The sequence below is a fragment of the Hemiscyllium ocellatum genome, chromosome X (genome assembly GCF_020745735.1).
Source record: "Hemiscyllium ocellatum isolate sHemOce1 chromosome X, sHemOce1.pat.X.cur, whole genome shotgun sequence".
Taxonomy (NCBI): Eukaryota; Metazoa; Chordata; class Chondrichthyes; order Orectolobiformes; family Hemiscylliidae; genus Hemiscyllium; species Hemiscyllium ocellatum.
The window spans coordinates 3,105,365-3,127,703 of NC_083453.1; the positions used below are offsets into that span (position 1 = coordinate 3,105,365).

General features: G+C 48.5%; 1 protein-coding gene across 1 annotated transcript in view; it reads left to right on the top strand.

Annotated features, from left to right (window-relative positions):
- The window catches only part of LOC132805738 (natural resistance-associated macrophage protein 2-like), a 106,451-nt gene that overhangs the window by 69,160 nt on the left and 14,952 nt on the right, over positions 1–22,339 (top strand). Inside the window, exons 10-11 of the mRNA XM_060820963.1 lie at positions 11,977–12,096; positions 18,461–18,610. Coding sequence (XP_060676946.1) covers positions 11,977–12,096; positions 18,461–18,610 — 270 coding nt within the window. The remainder of the gene's footprint in view (positions 1–11,976; positions 12,097–18,460; positions 18,611–22,339) is intronic.

Sequence of the window (22,339 nt, forward strand, 5' to 3'; positions counted from 1 at the left end):
AGAAGGTTATCTAAGATTACAAGGAGATCTCAATCAATTGGGTCATTGGGTTGAGGAGTGGCAGCTGGAGTTTAATTTGAATAAATGTGAGGTATTGCATTTTGGTAAAATAAACAAGGGCAGGCCTTATACAGTTAAAAGCCGGTCATTGGGTAGTGCTGTAGAATAGAAAGACCTCAGGGTTCAGGTACATAATTCTTTGAAATACGCGTCACGTATAGACAGGGTGGTTAAGAAGGCATTTAGCACACTTGCCTTTACTGCTCAGATCTTCAAGTATGGGAAGTCATGTTGAGGCTGTACAGGACATTGGTGAGGTCTCGTCTGGAGAACTGTGTCCAGTTCTGGTTGCCCTGTTACAGGAAGGATATTATTACGCTGGAGAGGGGTCAGAAGAGATTTACCAGGATGTTGCCGGGAATGGAGGGTTTGAGTTATAAAGATAGGCTGGGATTTTTTTTCACTGGAGCACAGGAGGTCGAGGGGTGACCTTAGTTTTATAAAATCATGAGGGGTGCAGATCGAGTGAATGGCAAAATTTAGGGCTGCACGGTGGCTCAGTGGTGAGCACTGCTGCCTCACAGTGCCAAGGACCTGGGTTTAATTCCACCCTTAGGGCCACTGTCTGTGTGGAGTTTGTACATTCTTCCAGTGTCTCCGTGGGTTTCCTCCCACAATCCAAAGATGTGCAGTTTAAGTGAATTGGCCATGCTAAATTACCCATAGTGTTGTCAGGGGAAAATATAGGGTAGGGGAATGAGTCTGGGTAAGTTACTCGTCAGAGGGTTGATGTGGACTTGTTGGGCCAAAGGGCCTGTTTCCATTCTGCTGGGAATCTAATCTCATCTAATCTTAAAAGAATGGGAAATTCAAAACTATATTTTTAAGGTGGGAGAAGAAAGATTTATAAAGGACATGAAGGGCAATTTTTTTATACATAGAGTGGTTCATGGGTGGGATGAACTTCCTGAGGAAGTGGTGGGTGTGGGGACAGTTACAATGTTTAAAAGATATTTGAATAAGGACATGAATAGGGAAGGTTTGGAGGGAGATGGGCCAGGAGCAGGCAGGTGGGACTAGTTTAGTTTAGGAACATGGACTGGCTATACCAAAGGGTCTGTTTCAGTGCTGTATGATTCTATGCTTGTGTGGAAGTCTTTACGATCCTTTGAGAGTTTCAATGGGTGTTCCCAACTTTTCACAGACCTCAGTAAGTCTTTGACTGGTCTAATATTATGGAGGTGGCAACAGGGTGCTTAGAAAATCCATTCAAGTGCTTTGAGGGCATAGCTAGCTAGATAGCTAAGAGGGATCCAGTAGATCATGAGAAACTGCTCACTAAGGTGCCACACAAGATCAGAGCTCGTGAGATTGGGACGAATGTATGAACAGCGATTGTGGACTAGCTAACAGATGGAAAATAGAGAGTTCTCTGCCATTTTCATGTTGGCTGGTTGTACCTTGGATCAGTGCCTGGGCACTCGGCATTGCCCTTGACATCAGTGACTCTGATGCAGTGATCTCATGTACTGTTTAGATCAGAGCGGTGCTGGAAAAGCGCAGCAGGTCAGGCAGCATCCGAGGAGGCATCAGGAAAATCGACATTTCGGGCAAAAGCCCTTTATCAGGAATAGAGGCAGGAAAGTAGCTGGGGAGAAAGTAGCAAAGAGTACAATAGGTGAATGGGGGTGGTGATGGAGGTGATAGGTCAGAAGGGAGGGTGGAGCAGGTAAGTGGGAAGGGAGATAGGCAGGTAGAACAGGTCATGGGGACAGTGCTGAGCTGGAAGTTTGGAACTGGGGTGAGGTGGGGGAAGGGGAAATGAGGAAACTGTTGAAGCCCACATTGATGCCCTGGGGTTGAAGTGTTCCAAGGCGGAAGATGAGGCGTTCTTCCTCCAGGCGTCGGGTAATGGGGGAGCGGTGGTGGAGGAGGTCCAGGACTTCCATGTCCTCAGCAGAGTCTGAGGGGGAGTTGAAATGTTGGGCCAAGGGGCGGTGGGATTGATTGGTGCGGGTGTCCCAGAGATGTTCCCTAAAGCGCCCTGCTAGGAGGCGTCCAGTCTCCCCATGTATCGGGAGCAATGGATACAATAAATGATATTAGTGGATGTGCAGGTAAAACTTTGATGGATGTGGAAGGCTCCTTTAGGGCCTTGGATAGAGGTGAGGGAGGAGGTGTGGGCGCAGGTTTTGCAGTTCCTGCGGTGGCAGGGGAAAGTGCCAGGATGGGAGGGTGGGTCGTAGGGGGGGCGTGGACCTGACCAGGTAGTCACGGAGGGAACGGTCTTTACGGAAGGCGGAAAGGGTTGGGGAGGGAAATATATCCCTGGTGGTGGGGTCCGTTTGGAGGTGGCGGAAATGTCGGCGGATGATTTGGTTTATGCGAAGGTTGGTAGGGGGATTCTGTCCTTGTTATGGTTGGAGGGGTGGGGTCTGAGGGCGGAGGTGCGGGATGTGGACGAGATGCACTGGAGGGCATCTTTAACCACGTGGGAAGGGAAATTTGCTGTCTTTAAAGAAGGAGGCCATCTGGTGTGTTCTGTGGTGGAACTGGTCCTCCTGGAAGCAGATACGGCAGAGGCGGAGGAATTGGGAATACGGGATGGCATTTTTGCAGGAGTTAGGGTGGGAAGAGGTGTAATCCAGGTAGCTGTGGGAGTCGGTGGGTTTGTAAAAAATGTCAGTGTCAAGTTGGTCGTCATTAATGGAGACGGAGAGGTCCAGGAAGGGGAGGGAGGTGTCAGAGATGGTCCAGGTAAATTTAAGGTCAGGGTGGAATGTATTGGTGAAGTTGATGAATTGCTCAACCTCCTTGCGGGAGCACGAGGTGGCACCAATGCAGTCATCAATGTAGCGGAGGAAGAGGTGGGAGTGGTGCTGGTGTAATTACGGAAGATCGACTGTTCTACGTAGCCAACAAAGAGACAGGCATAGCTGGGGCCCATACGTGTGCCCATGGCTACCCCTTTGGTCTGGAGGAAGTGGGAGGATTCGAAGGAGAAATTGTAAGGGTGAGGACCAGTTCAGCCAAACAAATGAGAGTGTCGGTGGAAGGGTACTTTTGGGGACGTCGGGAGAGCAAGGTTCCAATTTAACTATTGGAAAACCTAACTGACCAGATACAGTAACTTAACTAACTAGCTGTTCCAAAACAGTAACATCCCGTAAACACACCGCTTGGTAGAAAGGTAAATTCAAGCACAGATTCTTACAGGCAGGAGGGAACAACATCCAGAGAGGGATTTTGGAGGAAGTCAGAGGAATCCTTACCTGAAGCTTGCAACACTTCCAGACTCCAACATCTTGAGAATGCTGCAGCACAAAAAGTACTTAAAAAAAAAACCTGATTGAGGAGAACTGGCCACTCCCTTTCCATTGTTAAACTATGAAACAGCCCGGACTCCTCCTCTGCCCTTACGACCTCTCTTCAAACAAAACTAGGACGAAAGAACCTTTTGAAAGTGGCAGCATCGTCACAAGGTTCACCACTATGTGTCCAAATTCCACCCCAACTCCAGTTCCAAGTTTGCTGATGACACCACGGTTGTCATCTTGAACAACAAGACTGAGCACAGGAAAGAGGCATGGTGTAAAGACAGTAATCTCTCCCTCAACGTCAGCAAAATGAAGGGACTGCTCATTGACCTCAGGAAGCAGAGTGGAGTACGCGCCCCTGTCTGTGCCAATGGTGCTGAGGGGGAGGTGCTTGAGAGATTAGATTAGATTAGACTTACAGTGTGGAAACAGGCCCTTCGGCCCAACAAGTCCACACCGACCCGCCGAAGCGCAACCCACCCATGCCCCTACATTTACCCCTTACCTAACACTATGGGCAATTTAGCATGGCCAATTCACCTGACCCGCACATCTTTGTGACTGTGGGAGGAAACCGGAGCACCCGGAGGAAACCCACGCAGACACGGGGAGAACGTGCAAACTCCACACAGTCAGTCGCCTGAGTCGGGAATTGAACCCGGGTCTACAGGCGCTGTGAGGCAGCAGTGCTAACCACTGTGCCACCGTGCCGCCCATAACAGATTTGAGATCCTGGGAGTGGCGGTCACCAACAATCTCTCCTGGTCCACCCACGTCAATGCAACGGTCAAGAGAGCACAACATCGTCCCTACTTCCTCAGGAAGCGAAAGAAATTTGACATTGTCCACGAGGACCCTGACCAAGTTTTATAGATGCACCATACAATGGCCTATCCGGATGCATTAGTTTGGCAACTGCGCTGCCCAGGACTGTAAGAAACTACAGGGAGTTGTGAACACAGCCCAGTCCCTCACACAACCCAACCTTCCATCCGTTGACTCCGTCTACACTTCCCACTGCCCAACATCATCAAAGACCCCTCCCACCCCGGGTACACTCTCTTCCCCCCCTCTTCCATTGGGCAGAAGATACAAAAGTTTGAAAACACATGCAACTAGATTCAGGAACCGCTTCTTCCCTGCTGTTAACAGACTTTTGACTGGATCTCAAATGTTAATTCTGATCTCTCTCTCTCTCTCTCTCTCTGCGACCCTGATGCACTTTGGATGGCGCAATCTGCCTGTACAGCATGCAAAGCAACACTTTTCACTGTACTGTGGTACACATGACAGCAATAAATCAGCCAATCAAAGGGTTGCAGACAGGTTAAGTGATCAGGAGAAAGTGAGGCCTGCAGATGCTGGAGAAGTCAGAGTTGGAAAGGGTGGCACTGGAAAAGCACAGCAGGTCAGGCGGCATCCGAGGAGCAGGAGAGTCGACGTTTCGGGCAAAAGCCCTTCCTCAGGAATGGCAAGAAGGTAGCAGATGGGGTTCTGCTGTGAGCAAATGTGAAATTGTCCATCAGGAGAATACAGAGGCTGCATATTTTTTTCAAAGCTATGAAGCTGAGTAAGTGTTTGCCTTCTGTGGGGTTTGGATGTCCTTGCACATGAATCACAAAAAAAAATCAACTCGCCAATTCAGCAAGCAATTCTGCAGGCCAGTTTGGGAATGTCAGCCAGGGTATCAGAGTCTAGAGGATTTGCTGCACTGAAAGGTGACTATGGTCAGAATGCACCTGAAAGGCAATCCACAGTGTTGGTGTCCGATACAGAACAAAAATGTGCTTGGCCTGGAGGTGATGAGAGTCTGAGTAAACTGGGTTGATGTTCACTGGAGTTAAGCAGAATGAGCAGACATCCCACTGAGGCAGACTCGATTCCAAAGGGTTTTGACGGGGTCCATACTGAGAGGTTGTTACCTCCTGGCTGGGGAAATCTAGAACACAAATTGGCGGGGGGTCAGTGAGGAGCAGGGGAAGGGGATGATCATTTTGGACTGAGATAAGGAGACATTTCTTCATTCAGAGGGCTGTGTGAACCATTGAAATTCTCTCACACCAGAGGTGGGGGTGGATCCTCATTGATTGAGAATGTTCATTCCAGATTTTGATGCCTCTCTCAGGAAGTCGAGGAATGTTGGGAGCAGCTGGGAGCTGAGGCAGGAGATCAGCCTGTTAAATAGCACAGTGAGGGAGAGAGACCGAATGGCCTACTCCAATGTTTATACATCCTTACACATTTCTAAATTTCTTTACAGCATTTTCCTGGCCTTTGAGCCATTATGACATGTACCTGTTTGAATTGTTTACGACTCTTTCTGAGGATAAATGAGTAAATGAGCTTTCAGAGGTATTTAGGGCCATTGCGAACTTTTACAGGTCTTTACAGGCCTTGAGAGTTCTTTCCTAAATGATTGCGATCTTTTGTACAGGTTTTTACAAGTTTTCAGAAGTTTTCTTCTATTTATTCAATCAAGAGGCATGGGCGTCACAGGCTGGGCCTAGCATTTATTGCTCATCCCTAGTTGCCCCCTTGAGAAGGTGGGGGGTAAGCTGCCATCTTGAACCGCTGCAGTCCGTGTGCTGTGGGTTGACCCACAATGCCCTGAGGGAGGGAATTCCAGGATTTTGACCCAATGACACTGAAGGGATGGCGATAGATTTCCAAGTCAGGATGGTGAGGGGCTCGGAGGGGAACTTGCAGGAGGTGGTGTTCACTTTTGGTCTGTATAAAGCCCATTCTTCATTTGACCATTGTTTTACTGTTGCTATATTTATAAAACAGTTTTGGGTTCCTTTTTATGTTCAGCATAAATGTATTCTTCGTTTTGCTTTGCCACACATATTCCATGAGTGATTTTTGAGAAGATTTGTAGCTCAGGTTGATGATAAGTATGGAAGGTTGCTCACTGAGCTTGAAAGTTTGTTTTCAGACATTTCATCACCATACTATGTAACATCATCAATGACAGTGTCCGGTGAAACCCCGGTGGTATGGCCCGCCTCTCTGTTTATATGTCTTGGTTTCTTAAGGTGGGTGATGTCATTTCCGGTTCTTTTTTTCAAGGGAAGGTAGATTGATTTAGATCCTATGTGTTTATTGATGGAGTTCTGGTTAGAGTGCCATGCCTCTAAGAATTCTCCTATGTGTATTGTTTCACCTGTCCTAGGATGTGTGTGTTGTCTGATGTAGTATTTTTTACAGTTTTTGCATGGTATCTTGTAAATTCCATTAGTTTTGCTGGTAGTATCTAATGGATCCTTTAGGTTCACTAGTCGCTGTTAGTGTGTTGGTACGTTTGTAGGCTACCGTGAGGCCAAGGGGTCTGAGTAGTCTGGAAGTCGATTCTGAGATGTTTTTGATGTAAGGTAATGTGGCTATAGTTTTTGGTTGCGTTGGGTCTGCTTGTTTGGGTTTGTTTCTGAGGGATCAACAGATTGTGTTTATTGGGTACCCGTTTCTCTTGAAAATATTGTATAGATATTCTTCTTCTGCTCTTTGTGGTTCTTGGGTGTTGCAGTGTGATGTAGCTTATTGAAATAATGTCATGATGCAGCTCTGTTAGTGGGTGTTGGGACGACAAAGGTGTCATCTACACAGCGGACCCAAAGTTTGGGCTGGATAGCTGGGAGGGCAGCTTGTTCAAGTCTGTGCATTACTGCTTCTGCTGTGAGCCCTGGTATTGGTGATCCCATAGGTGTTCCGTTGACTTGTTTGTAGATTTTGTTATTGAATGTGAAGTGGGTTGTGAGGCGCCTCAAACTCCTCACGGACTACTCTCTACCATCTGTCTCATTCTTGGACACGTGCGTCTCCATCAAGGACAGGCACCTCAGCACCACACTCTACCGCAAACCCATGGATAACCTCACAATGCTACACTTCTCCAGCTTCCACTCGAAACATATTAAAACAACCATCCCCTCTGGACAAGCCCTACGCGTACACTGGATCTGCTCAGATGTGGAGGAATGTGACGGGCACCTGGAAGTACTCGGGGATGCCCTCATAAGAACGTGGTACGATGCACAACTCATTGACCGCCAGTTCTGACGTGCCACAGCGAGAAACCGTAATGACCTTCTCAGGAGACAGACACGTGCTGCAACTGACAGGGTACCCTTCGTTGGTCAGTACTTCCCAGGAGCTGAAAAACTACACCATGTTCTTCACAGCCTGCACCACATTATCAATGAGGATGAGCACCTCACCAAGACCTTCCTCACACCTCCACCTCTCACCTTTAAACAACCACCAAACCTCAAACAGATCACGGTTCATAGCAAACTGCCTGGCCTTCAGGACTACTCCATACAACCCTGTCACAGTAGATGCTGCAGGACGTGTCAGAGTGTGGACAGGGATACCACCATTACACGTGGGGACACCTCCCACCATGTACGTGACAGATATTCATGTGACTCAGCCAACATTGTCTATCTCATACGCTGCAGGCAAGGATGCCTTGAGGCATGGTACATTGGTGAGACTGAGCAGAGGCTATGGCAACGGGTGAATGGACACTGCACACCAATCACCAGACAGGAGTGTTCCCTCCCAGTCAGAGAACACTCAGTGGTCTGGGACATTCGGACTCCAAGGTGGACTTCAGGGCAGGCGACAACGCAAAGTGGCTGAGCAGAGGCTGATAGCCAAGTTCATTACCATGGGGATGGGCTCAACTGGGACCTTGGGTTCATGTCACACTACAGGTGACACTCTCACACATACACACACCCTCTCACAGACACTCAGCTAGTGCTTCCAAATAAACCTGTTGGACTATAACCTGGTGATGTGGGATTTTGAACTTTGACTATCTTAAAAAGGCAAAGGTTCTACTTGAAGATACTGACACTTACCAGCAGGTGGCAATAGATCCAAATCCACAGCAGTTAACAGAATCAGGAGAATTAAACTGGCCAGACTTCCAAAACATGAAACCAGATGGATCCAACACATCACGCTTCTACGGATTACCAAAAATATACAATTCTGGTGCCCCGCTCAGACCCATATTCTCCCTACCTGGCACACCAACATACAGACTAGTCAAAGAACTTGACTGAAAACTAAAACACCTAATTGAAGATTCACGCCACTCCATTCACTCCATCCAGGAATTCCTGAATGCCATCAAAGATACCGAGATAGAAGAGGACAAAATAATGGTCTGTTTTGATGTAACAGCCGTTTTCACATCAATTAAGATCAACCTGGCCAAAGAAACATTGGCATCATTACTAGGAACGCCAGGACCACAAATAGGAGACAGCACCAACTTCATCAGCAAAGATAACATCCTCAAGCTAATAGACCTGTGCCTCACAACCCACTTCACATTCAATAACAAAACCTACAAACAAATCAACGGAACACCTATGGGATCACCAATACCAGGGCTCACAGCAGAAGCAGTAATGCAGAGACTTGAACAAGCTGCCCTCCCAGCTATCCAGCCCAAACTTTGGGTCTGTTACGTAGATGACATCTTTGTCGTCACAAAATGAAACAAGTTATAGGAAACATATAACACCATCAACGATATCCTGACAGGCATAAAATTCACAAAAGTGGAGGAGAATGACAACAGACTACCATTCCTCGAGGTGACAGTGAAACGCACAGTTAACGGAGAGCTTCAAACCAACATCTACAGAACAACAACAAACACGGACCAAATACTTAACTTCAGAAGCAATCATCCCAACACCCACTAACAGAGCTGCATCATGACATTATTTCAATAAGCTACATCACACTGCAACACCCAAGAACCACAAAGAACAGAAGTAGAATATCTATTTTCTGTTTTCAAGAGAAACGGGTCCCTGATAAACACAATCTGCTGATCCCTCAGAAACAAACCCAAACAAGCAGACTCAGTGCAATCAAAAACTATAGCCACATTACCTTACCAAAAAACGACTTCCAGACTACTCCGATCCCTTGGCATCACGGTAACCCACAAACGTACCAACACACTAACAGCGACTAGTGAACCTAAAGGATCCATTAGATACTACCAGCAAAACTAATGGAATTTACAAGATACCATGCAAGAACTGTATAAAACACTACATCGGACAAACTAGCAGGAAACCTGCCTCTAGGATACATGAGCCTCAGCTGGCCACCAAAAGACATGACCCACTCTCACGAGTTTCTCTACATACAGACAAAGAAAGACACTACTTTAACTGGGACAACACACACACACATCCTAGGACAGGTGAAACAAAGACACACACGAGAATTCTTAGCGGCATGGCACTCTAACCAGAACTCCATCAATAAACACATTGATTTAGATCCTATCTACCTTCACTTGAGGAAAAGAACTGGAGATGACATCACCCACCTTAAGAAACGAAGGCCTACAAATAGAGAGGCGGGCCATACCACCAGCACTTCACCGGAGATTCTCACTGATGATGTTACCTAGTCATGGGGATGAAAGGTCTGAAAACAAACCGTCCAGCTCAGCGAGCTAACTTGCGTACTTACTCTTATTCCAGTTTTAAGTCCCTTCAGCTTGTTCTCCTATTGTATTATAGACCTTGCACATCTCATCTGCCTCATTTTCCTGTTTCATTTCAATCTCTACATTTGCAAAAGCTGTACAGCTGTAGCTAGGCATGACTTTCCATAATGTGTCTATCCTGGACCTCAGTCACTTTCTCTTCATTGGTCTCAAATCACTCATTTTCTCCTGGGCCCGGTCCATTTTCAGATCCGATCACTGAAGGCTGCTTTCCTCCAGTTCAGCATTTGACCTTTTCCGTAACTATTCTCAGCCCTAATGATATACTGGTCACTGCTGAGGTATACTCCAATTTGTCCACTTCTTTCCGACAACATAGGAAATGAGGAAGAGGAGTAGGCCATTCAGCCCTTCATGCCTGTTCTGCCATTCAACAAGATAATTTCTGATCTGTGGCTTAACTCCATAAACCTGCCTTGGGCCCATATGGCTTAACACCCTTTGCTTAACAAAAAATAACTGTCTCAGAGTTAAAATTAACAACTGATCCAGCATCTTTTGCCATTTGTGGAAGACAGTTCCAAGCCTCCCCCACCCTATGTGTTTCGAAGTCCTTCCCAACATCTCTCCTGAATGGTCCGGCCCTAATTCTCAGATAATACTCTTGGTTTTAGAAAGGTTATCTTTATCTGTCCTGTCAGTATCTTGAAAACTTCGATCAAATCCACCTCCCCCCACTCCCCCACTTGCCCGCCTAAACTTGTAAATTCTAAAGGACCAGATGCAACAATTGGACTGGAAACATAGAATCCCTACAGTGTAGGAACAGACCATTCGACCTATTGAGTCCACACTGACCCACTGAAGAGCAGCCCACCCAGATTCCACCCTCCCCAATCCCTGCATTTCCCATTACTGACCCCTTAACCCCTCCTCATATGACAAGCGTTTCTTCCTCAAGATCATTCTTGCAAACACAGACTGTAGGGGTTCAAGAAGGCAGCTCATCACTGCCTTCTCAAGGGGAAACTAGGGACGGGCAATAAATACATATGAGCAATTTAAGCTAATCCACTCTAACCTGCACATCTTTAGACTGTGGGAACAAAACCAGAGCACCCAGACGAAACTCTCTCAGACATAGGGAGAACACGCAGCCTCCACACAGACAGTTGCCCAAGGCTGAAATCAAGCCCAGAGCCCTGGCGCTGTGAGGTAGCAGTGCTAACCACAGAGCCACCATGACAAAGTGCATGACTGTGGGCACCCAGAAAGGGAAATAGAAGAAAGCCCCTGGAGAAATTCGGCAGTACCTGTGCAGAGAGAAACAGAGCTCTGAAGAAGGGTCATTGAAACATGAACTCAATCTCTCTCTCTCTCCACAATGCTGCCAGATCTGTTGAGGTTCTCCAGCTCTCTCTACACTTCTTTCAGGTATCACTTCCCCCCCCCCCCCCCTTTATATATAAACTGCCCCTATCCCAGTCTATCCCTATCCTAGCAAACTTAAAGAACCTCATTATCACTACTCTGTTGTTTAAGCATTTTTAGGAATTTGATTGCAAATAACGCTTCTATCTCCTCCCCACTATTCAGTGGCATTTGCTGTATAGTCTGCAATGGTTCCTATATTGTCTGGTCTTTCTAGATGTAGACAGTATTTACTAGTTTACACAAGTTTTTATGAGTCTTAGCTGTGTATTTACATATCTTTTCATATCCAAATGAACCTTACTACATTTTATAACATTTTGGAAGTCTATGCAGAACACTACATGTCTTTTCTGACTTTATCAAGATAAGTTTTGAGGGGGGAAACGGGGTGAACCAATGGGGTGTCTCTTGCTCAGAGACAGTTAGACATCGATTGTATTGGTGTGTGTGACATGAGGGTCACATACAGGTCAGAAAAGCATGTCTTCTTCCAGGAAGAACATGAAACACGGTTGTGTTTTTAATGACAGTTCAAGAACCTCATTCCAATGTTTTATTTCAAGGTTATTTTTGTGAACTGAATTCAAATTCTCAAATGATCATGGGTGCGATTATCCATTCTCTGGATCATAACTGGCATACAATCACATCCACTTACCACGGGAAAGGCCTTCGCTTTCAGTTAGCGGTGATCGCCAGCACTCACACTCAGTAACCTGTCTGTTGTCTTTGCCCCAGGGCGTTGTGTTGGGCTGTTACTTTGGTGCTGCTGCTCTCTACATCTGGGCCATTGGCATCCTGGCCGCAGGTCAGAGTTCGACCATGTCAGGGACATATACGGGACAATTCGTCATGGAGGTAATCCTTGCTTTAAGACCTTCTTTGCACACTTCTAGTCCTTGAGACAGAAAGGAAGCATTTCAAGTGCTGGAGAAAGCATAGGGAAGAGCCAGGCAATTAGCTCCTCTCGCAGGGATCTGGATTAGAAGGAGAGATCTAGACGACTTAACCAGCAAACCAGACACTAAACAGGAGAGAGTCATGAAGCCTTTAGAGCACTGTAAAGATCCTTCGGCCATCATGTCCACACTAGCCATCACAATTTCATTAATCCTCAGCCTATTTACAGCATTTGGCTGATAGCCTTCTATACTATGGTGTTTCAAGCGCTCATCTAAATAGACAATAGAACATAGGACAGTACAGCACAGTACAGGCCCTTCAGCCCTCAATGTTGTGCCGGTCTTTAATCCTACTCTGAGATCAGACTAACCCACATACGTTTGATTGTACTATCATCCATGTGCCTATCCAAGAGTCTCTGAAATGTCCCTAATATATCTGACTCTACTCCCACTGCCAACAGTGCATTCCACACACCCACCACTCTCTGAGTAAATGGTTCTGAAATGTGCTGAGGGTTTCTGTCTGCACTGCCTCTTCAGGCAATGAGTTCCAGATTCCCACCACCCTCTGGGTTAAACACTGTTTCCTCAACTCCCCCTCTGAACCACCTGCTCTTCACCTTAAAACTGTGCTCCCTAATTATCGACCCCTCTGCTAAGGGGAAAGGTTTCTCTCTATCCACCCTGTCTCTTCCCTTCAGAACTTTGTCCATCTCAAGTGGGCTCTCAGAACAACTCCAGTGTATCCAGCCTCTCTTCATCGCTGAAATGCTCCATCCCAGGCAACATGCTGGTGAATCTCCTCTGCACCCTCTCCAGTACAATTACATCCTTCCTATAGTGCGGTGACCAGAACTGCACACAGTACTCCAGCTCTGGTCTAACTATCATTATATACAGCTCCACCATAACCTCCCAGCTCTTGCCTTTATTAGTCGAGACATTGAATTCAAGTATCCCACATGTCATCTTAACCAGCTTACCGACCAGTCCTGCTGCCTTCAACAATCTATGGACACGAAGACCAAGGTCCCTCTGGTACTTTGTACAGCCCCACCATTCAATGTGTACTCCTTGCCTTGTTTGGTAGGACTAAGCTGGTGTACTAGAGTCATAGAGATGTACAGCAGGGAAACAGACCCTTTGGCCCAACCCGTCCATGCTGACCTGATATCCTAACCTCATCTAGTCCCATTTTCTAGCACTTGGCCCATATCCCTCCAAACCCTTCCTATTCCTAAACCCATCCAGATGCCTTTTAAATGTTGTAACAGTACCAGCCTCCACCACTTCCTCTGGTAGTTCATTCCATCCACACGCCACCCTCTGTGTGTCCCTTTTATATCTTTCCCCCTAAACCTATGTCCTCCATTTCTGGACTCCCCTACCCCAGGGAAAAGATCTTGTCTATTTATCCCATCCGTGCCCTTCATGATTTTGTAAACCTCTATAAGGTCACCCCTCAGCCTCCGACGCTCCAGGGAAAACAGCCCCAGCCTGTTCAGCCTCTCCCTATAGCTCAAATCCTCCAACTCCGGCAATATCCTTGTATATATTTTCTGAACCCTTTATCATGTTTCACAACATCCTTCCAACAGGAAGGAGACGAGAATTGCATGCAATATTCCAACAGTGGCCTAACCAATGTCCTGTACAGCCACAATATGACCTCCCAACTCCTGTACTCAATACTCTGACCAATAAAGGAAAGCATACCAAACACCTTCTTCACTATCCTATCTACCTGCAACTCCACTTTCAAGGAGCTATGAACCTGCACTCCAAGGTCTCTTTGTTCAGCAACACTCCCCAGGACCTTACCATTAAGTGTATAAGTCCTGCCTTGATTTGCCTTTCCAAAATTCAGCACCTCACATTTATCTGAATTAAACTCCATCTGCCACTTCTCGGCCCATTGGCCCATCTGGTCAAGATCCTGTTGTAATCTGAGGTAACCCTCTTCGCTGTCCACTACACCTCCAATTTTGGTGTCATCTGCAAACTTACTAACTGTACCTCTCATGCTCACATCCAAATCATTTATATAAATGATGGGAAGTAGTGGACCCTTGCTTTGTAAATGTAAATCACAGCAGTAAGGCTATTAGAGTCATAGAGCCATACAGCACGGAGCCAGATCCTTCGGCCCAACCAGTCCATGCCGACCCTAATCTCAAACTAAACCAGTCCCACCTGCCTGCCCCTGACCCATCTCCCTCCAAACCTTTCCTATTCATGTCCTTATCCAAAGGTCTTTTAAACATTGTAACTGTACCCACACCCACCACTTCCTCAGGAAGTTCATTCCACACACGAACCACTCTTTATGTTAAAAAACAGTTGTCCCTCGTGTCTTTTTAAATCTTTCTCCTCTCACCTTAAAAATACTCCCCCTTGTCTTGAACTCCCCCACAATAAGGAAAAGATGACTGCCTTATCTATCCCCGTCATGATTTTACAAACCTTGATAAGGTCACGCCTTAAGCTTCTACGCTCCAGTGAGAAAAGACCCAGCCTCTCCTTCGAACTCAAACCCTCCATTCCCGGCAACATCCTGGTCAATCTTTTCCGACCCTTCTCCAGTTTGTTAATATTCTTCCTTTAAAAGATTCAAACCAGTTAAAAGGCAAGTTTTGCAGGAAATAGAATGAGGAGACACTGCATAAGGCCAAAGTACGAGAGTTAAAAATCATTTAGGATTCAATTTGGATGCAGTGATGTTATTTTCTGAACCAATGCACTCCGAAAGGGTCTGCTTGTGTGTGATTTTCATGTGCAAACTCGGGAAGCATTGATGACCATCACCTCTTAGAAAGGAAAGAATGCTCAGCAATTCTGACAAGTCCGAAGGCGAAGTGAATCTGTCTTTTGTTTCTTCGATGCTGGCCTGTATGCCCGGCTTGGGTTGGGATTGTACTTTGCTTCCTCCCGTGTTAAGAATAAGCACTTTGGTTTTGCCTTAAGTCCTTCAGGGACAGCTCCTTGTCCTATTGGGGGAGCTGGAGCCGTTTAAAGCCTCATAACGTTAAACATCTCGCAGTGGGTCATCCAATAACAGCACTGTCTGTGGATGGCCTTACACAACACTAACTGCGGCGGTTCAAGAAGACACCTTGTTAAAAAGGCCCTATGGCCCATGGAGCCTGTGCCAGTCAAAAACTACTCCCCCCTCACTATTCTAAACCCATTTGTCAGCACTTGGCCCACTGTCTTGGCATCCCAAGTGACACATCTAAATCCTTCTTGAATGTGATGAGGGTTTCTGCCTCTCCCACCATTACAGGCAGGGGGTTCTAGACTCCCACCACCCTTGGGGGAGAAAGGTTTTCCTCACATCCCCTCGAAACCTCCAGCCCCTTCCCTTCAATCTATGGCCCCTGGTCATTGATCTCTCCAAGAAAGAGAGAAGTTCCTTCTGGTCTACCCAATCTATGTTGCTCAGCAACATTCTGGTAAATCTCCCCTGCTCCAGGCCAGGTAACATCCTGGTAAATCCCCACTGCCCCAGACCAGGTAACATCCTGGTAAATCCCCCCTGCCCCAGACCAGGCAACATCCTGGTAAATCTCCCCTGCCCCAGACCAGGCACCATCCTGGTAAATCTCCCCTGCCCCAGACCAGGTAACATTCTGGTAAATCCCCACTGCCCCAGACCAGGTAACATCCTGGTAAATCCCCCCGACCCCAGATCAGGTAACATCCTGGTAAATCTCCCCTGCTCCAGGCCAGGTAACATCCTGGTAAATCCCCCCGACCCCAGATCAGGTAACATCCTGGTAAATCCCCCCCTGCTCCAGACCAGGCACCATCCTGGTAAATCTCCCCTGCCCCAGACCAGGCACCATCCTGGTAAATCTCCCCTGCCCCAGACCAGGCACCATCCTGGTAAATCTCCCCTGCCCCAGACCAGGTAACATCCTGGTAAATCTCCCCTGCCCCAGACCAGGTAACATCCTGGTAAATCTCCCCTGCTCCAGGCCAGGTAACATCCTGGTAAATCCCCCCGACCCCAGATCAGGTAACATCCTGGTAAATCCCCCCCTGCTCCAGACCAGGCACCATCCTGGTAAATCTCCCCTGCCCCAGACCAGGCACCATCCTGGTAAATCTCCCCTGCCCCAGACCAGGTAACATCCTGGTAAATCTCCCCTGCCCCAGACCAGGCAATATCCTGGTAAATCTCCCCTGCCCCAGACCAGGCACCATCCTGGTAAATCCCCACTGCCCCAGACCAGGCAATATCCTGGTAAATCTCCCCTGCCCCAGACTGGGCACCATCCTGGTAAATCCCCTCTGCCCCAGACCAGGTAACATCCTGGTAAATCCCCCCTGCCCCAGACCAGGCACCATCCTGGTAAATCTCCCCTGCCCCAGACCAGGCACCATCCTGGTAAATCCCCTCTGCCCCAGACCAGGTAACATCCTGGTAAATCCCCCCTGCCCCAGACCAGGCACCATCCTGGTAAATCCCCTCTGCCCCAGACCAGGTAACATCCTGGTAAATCCCCCCTGCCCCAGACCAGGCAACATCCTGGTAAATCCCCCCTACCCCAGACCAGGTAACATCCTGGTAAATCCCCCCTGCCCCAGACCAGGCAACATCCTGGTAAATCTCCCCTGCCCCAGACCAGGCACCAACCTGGTAAATCTCCCCTGTCCCAGACCAGGCACCATCCTGGTAAATCCCCTCTGCCCCAGACCAGGCACCATCCTGGTAAATCTCCCCTGCCCCAGACCAGGTAACATCCTGGTAAATCTCCCCTGCCCCAGACCAGGCACCATCCTGGTAAATCCCCCCTGCCCCAGACCAGGTAACATCCTGGTAAATCCCCCCTGCCCCAGACCAGGTAACATCCTGGTAAATCCCCCCCTGCCCCAGACCGGGCACCATCCTGGTAAATCTCCCCTGCCCCAGACCAGGTAACATCCTGGTAAATCCCCCCTGCCCCAGACCAGGCAACATCCTGGTAAATCCCCCCTACCCCAGACCAGGTAACATCCTGGTAAATCCCCCCTGCCCCAGACCAGGCAACATCCTGGTAAATCTCCCCTGCCCCAGACCAGGCACCAACCTGGTAAATCTCCCCTGCCCCAGACCAGGCAACATCCTGGTAAATCCCCCCTACCCCAGACCAGGCACCATCCTGGTAAATCTCCCCTGCCCCAGACCAGGTAACATCCTGGTAAATCTCCCCTGCCCCAGACCAGGCACCATCCTGGTAAATCTCCCCTGTCCCAGACCAGGCACCATCCTGGTAAATCCCCTCTGCCCCAGACCAGGCACCATCCTGGTAAATCTCCCCTGCCCCAGACCGGGCACCATCCTGGTAAATCTCCCCTGCCCCAGACCAGGTAACATCCTGGTAAATCTCCCCTGCCCCAGACCAGGCACCATCCTGGTAAATCTCCCCTGCCCCAGACCAGGTAACATCCTGGTAAATCTCCCCTGCCCCAGACCAGGCACCATCCTGGTAAATCCCCCCTGCCCCAGACCAGGCACCATCCTGGTAAATCTCCCCTGCCCCAGACCAGGTAACATCCTGGTAAATCCCCCCTGCCCCAGACCGGGCACCATCCTGGTAAATCTCCCCTGCCCCAGACCAGGTAACATCCTGGTAAATCCCCCCTGCCCCAGACCAGGCACCATCCTGGTAAATCTCTCCTGCCCCAGACCGGGCACCATCCTGGTAAATCCCCCCTGCTCCCTCTCCAGTGCTGTCACGTCCCTTCTACAATGTGGATGCCGGAACTGCACACAATACTCTCGCTGTCGCTGAACCAACATTTCACACAGTCCCACCATTGCCTCCCTGCTCTTAAACTCTGGGCCTCGACCTTTTCAAGGGCGACTAGGGATGGGCAACAAATAATAGTCACTTCCCATCGAGGAATTTTTTTAAAAATGCCCATCTGAGGTGTTGTCTTTTGTATGAGGTGTGAAACTAAGGTGCTCTTTATCCTCTTGGATGGACCATAGTATTTCTTTGATGAAGGGCAGAGCCTTATTACCTGCAGTCCTGGAAATTAATCCTCCTCAACTCAGACCACACAATCAATTTATTTGGTCATGGTCACATTACGTTTTGTGGGCACATTGGCTGTTGCTTTTCCTATATTAGAAGAGCCACTGAAACCCAACAGTGCAGAAGATGGGCCATTGCGCAGGACAATGGCACACAGATTAATTTTCGCGACATCCAATGTCCCTATACCCCACATTGTCTAAAGGAGGCCCTGCTTGTGTTTTTTTTTAAATAGCCCTTAGCCGCTAAAACTGGGGAAAGTTGGAAATGCCATCTTTGGTTTCTCTTTTGTAGGGTTTCTTGAACCTCAAGTGGTCTCGTTTCACCCGTGTGGTCTTCACACGGACAATCGCAATTACCCCCACCCTGTTGGTGGCTGTTTTCCAAAGTGTGGACACGCTGACAGGAATGAATGACTTGCTGAATGTTCTGATGAGTTTGCAGGTAAGGAGCTGCCTGTGTGGTAAAGAGAGTTCACCTTTCAGGCCTGGAGATGCCACGTGTACACAATGTTGCGACTCTGCCCATCTAACTGGAGTGTGCACAAAAGCACAAAGTGCTGGAAAAGCTCAACAGGTCTGGCAGCATCTGTGCAGAGAAATCAGAGTTAACGCCTTCCTTCGAACTGATGTGGCCAGGAAAATGTTGGTTTCCAGTATATGCAGAAGATAGGGTTGGGGGCAGAGGGTAAGGAGTAGACAATAGATGGGGATGGAGCCCAAAGAGAGGGAAGAACAGTTGGACAGACAAAGGAGTGGATGATGATCTGGCTAGGAGGGTGAATAGCTGTTAATGGGCACTGTTAGTGACTAACAATGGGTTGTGTGTCACGGCAGACTGTGTGATAACAAGGCCTGGTGTGTCGAGGTAAAAGTGAGGATTGCAGATGCTGGAGATCAGAGTCTAGATTAGAGTGGCGCTGGAAAAGCACAGCAACTCAGGCAGCATCCAACGAGCAGGAAAATCGACGTTTTGGGTAAAAGCCCTTCATCTAAACTCTGGTGTGTTGGCGGGGTTGGGGTAGGGAGAAAGTGAGGACTGCAGATGCTGGAGATCAAAGTCGAGAGTGTGGCACTGGAAAAGCACAGCAGGTCAGGCAGCATCCAAAGAGCAAGAGAGTCAATGTTTCAGACATCAGCCCTTCATCGGGAATGGGGTAAGGACATGGGAGAAGGTGCCTCGAGCCTGAAGTTGTTGAACTCGATATTGAGCCCAGAAGGCTGTAGAGTTCCCAAGTGGAAAATGAGGAGCTGTTCTTCCAGCTTGTGCTGAGCATCGCTGGAGCACTGCAGCAAGCCTGAGACAGATGTTGGCCTGGGAACAGGGTGGGATGTTAAAGTGACAGGCAACTGGAAGCTCAGGGGCTTTTGTCTTGTTCTGAAAATGTGTTGGTGGAAAAGCGCAGCAGGTCAGGCAGCATCCAAGGAACAGGAGAGTCGACGTTTCTGGCATAAGCCCTTCTTCAGGAATGAGGAAAGTGTGTCCAGCAGGCTAAGATAAAAGGTAGGGAGGAGGGACTTGGGGGAGGGGCGATGGAGATGTGATAGGTGGAAGGAGGTCAAGGTGAGGGTGATAGGCTGGAATGGGGTGGGGGCGGAGAGGTCAGGAAAAAGATTGCAGGTTAGGAGGCCTTGTAGAGGGAGGAAGAGAGCTTCTTCAAGGAAGGCATCCTTGCAAGAGGATTCGCAGTAGGTTAAAATCTTCGAGGAGAAAGTGAGGTCTGCAGATGCTGGAGATCAGAGCTGAAAATGTGTTGCTGGAAAAGCGCAGCAGGTCAGGCAGTCTTGGATGCTGCCTGACCTGCTGCGCTTTTCCAGCACTTGGATGCTACCTGACCTGCTGCGCTTTTCCAGCAACACATTTTCAGCTCTGATCTCCAGCATCTGCAGTCCTCACTTTCTCCTCGAGGCTTTTGTCTTGTGCCCGGTTATAATGTCTGTCTTATAAACCAAGTTACAGAGTTAACCAGTAACTGGTGATCAGACCAATATCAAGAACATGACAATTTTGACAGTAGTTCTTACATAGTCCTGGTCAAAGCAGTTGCTTGGACATTTCACATCTGCAAACGCTGTGCTGTATCTCTGTGCTAACAAGGGGGCAGTTTGGATTACCAACTGCAGTAGCCCAGAGTAGACACTAATATCTCTCTGGAAGGTGGTGTTCTTGTGGTAAACTAGAGCTCCAGGTGAAGGTTGTGGGGATATGAAGGAGTTCAGATCCCACCATGGCAGACAGTCAAGTCGCCTGACACCATCCGGGACAAAGCAGCCGCTTGATTGGCCCCACATCCACAAACATCCACCCCCTCCCCCTACCGACGCTTAGTAACAGCAGTGTGTACCATCTACAAGATGCCCTGCAAAAATTCATCATAGATCCTCAGACAGCACCTTCCAAACCCACGACCACTTCCATCCAGAAGGACAAGGGCAGCAGATACATGGGAACACCACCCCCTGCAAGTTCCCTTCCAAGCCCCTCACCATCCTGACTTGGAAATATATTGCCATTCCTTCAGTGTCACTGGGACAGAATCCTGGAATTCCCTCCCTCAGGGCATTGTAGGTCAACCCACAACACATGGACTGCAGCGGTTCAAGAAGGCAGCTCACCCCCACCTTCTCCATGGTAATCACAGCTGCCTCACAGCGCCAGGGACCCGGGTTCAATCCCAGCCTCGGGTGACCGTCTGTGTGGAGTGTGCACATTCTCCCCATGTCTGCGTGGGTTTCCTCTGGGTGCTCTCGTTTCCTCCCACAGTCCCAAAGATGTGCAGGTCAGGATGAATTAGCCATGGGAAATTGCCCCAGGGATGTGCAGGCTGGGAAGATTAGCCATGGGCAATGCAGGGTTGTAGGGGGTTAATCTGGGTGGGATGCTCTTTGGAGGGGCGGCGTGGACCTAATGGGTCAAATGGGCTTCCACACTGTATGGAACTAGGGATGGGCAATAAATGCTGACTCTGCTACTGATACCCATGTTCCCCAAGTGAATAAGTAAGAAAAAATTAATGATATTGCAACAACTGTCAATTGTTATGAAAACCCATCTGGTTCAGGAACCCCATCTAGGGAAGGAAATCTACCATCCTTACTTGGTCTGGCCTCCATGTGACTCCAGATCCATAGTGACATGGATGCCTCTTAACTGCACCCTGGGCAATTAGGAATAAGCAGTAACTCCTGGCAAGTCACATCCTGCAAATGATTCTTTTTAAAAAATGCCCCGAGTGTCAATAAGAGGCAAATATGCAATGATTGTCAGGTCAAAGGTCATTTCTTGTATACATTTTGGGGGGGGGGTCGCAGTTGGGTTGACAGGATATAGAGGGCAGCACATCAATGCTACACTGGCTGCATTTTTGCACATGCATGGAGCTGCCCTATTGGCCTCACCAGCATTATTAACTTCAGGCATCTCACACTTCTCACACGACATACTCAGGGTACACAGATAGGCAGCCAGGAATGTCAAAAGGTGTCTCAGAGTTCAACTTTCGGACCCACATGCCTCTCCCTGGTCAGTCTGTTTCCCTAGGCCAGACAAACATGCCTCCCCTCCAAGCCTGGGCCTATAGGGACTCCATTCCCCTCTTGCTCATCCTCCATCACTGTCTATTAAGTTCCATGAAGTCCGGGAGGCTGAAATGTTGAACAGCAGGAGCTTTCTGACAGAGCTGTTCACTCTACAGACAGCCTCCTGTAGTCGCTTCCTGACCAAAATGGCTGATGGCCTCATCGTCAGGCTGAGTGATTGGACGTCTGGATTAGAGTGGTGCTGGAAAAGCAGAGCAGGCCAGGCAGCATCCGAGGAGCAGGAAAACCAACGTCTCGAGCAAAAGCCCTTCATCAGCCTTTCCTGTTGGAGGGCTTTTGCCCGAAATGTCGATGTTCTTGCTCCTCGGATGCTGCCTGAACTGCTGTGCTTTTCCAGCACCACTCTAATCTAGACTCTGATCTCCAGCATCTGCAGTCCTCACTTTCGCCTGAGTGATTGGACTTGTCAAATGCTCCCACAGGTACACCACACCATGCAAACTGGACCATCCAAAGCCCAACATCAGTCAGTGCTGGGATAGACAGATGCTCCCAGAGGGCTGTACCCGTCTCGATGGGCTGACACACCTTTTCTGTCCTGTACAATTCAAAAGCAGTGGCTGTTTACACCAAA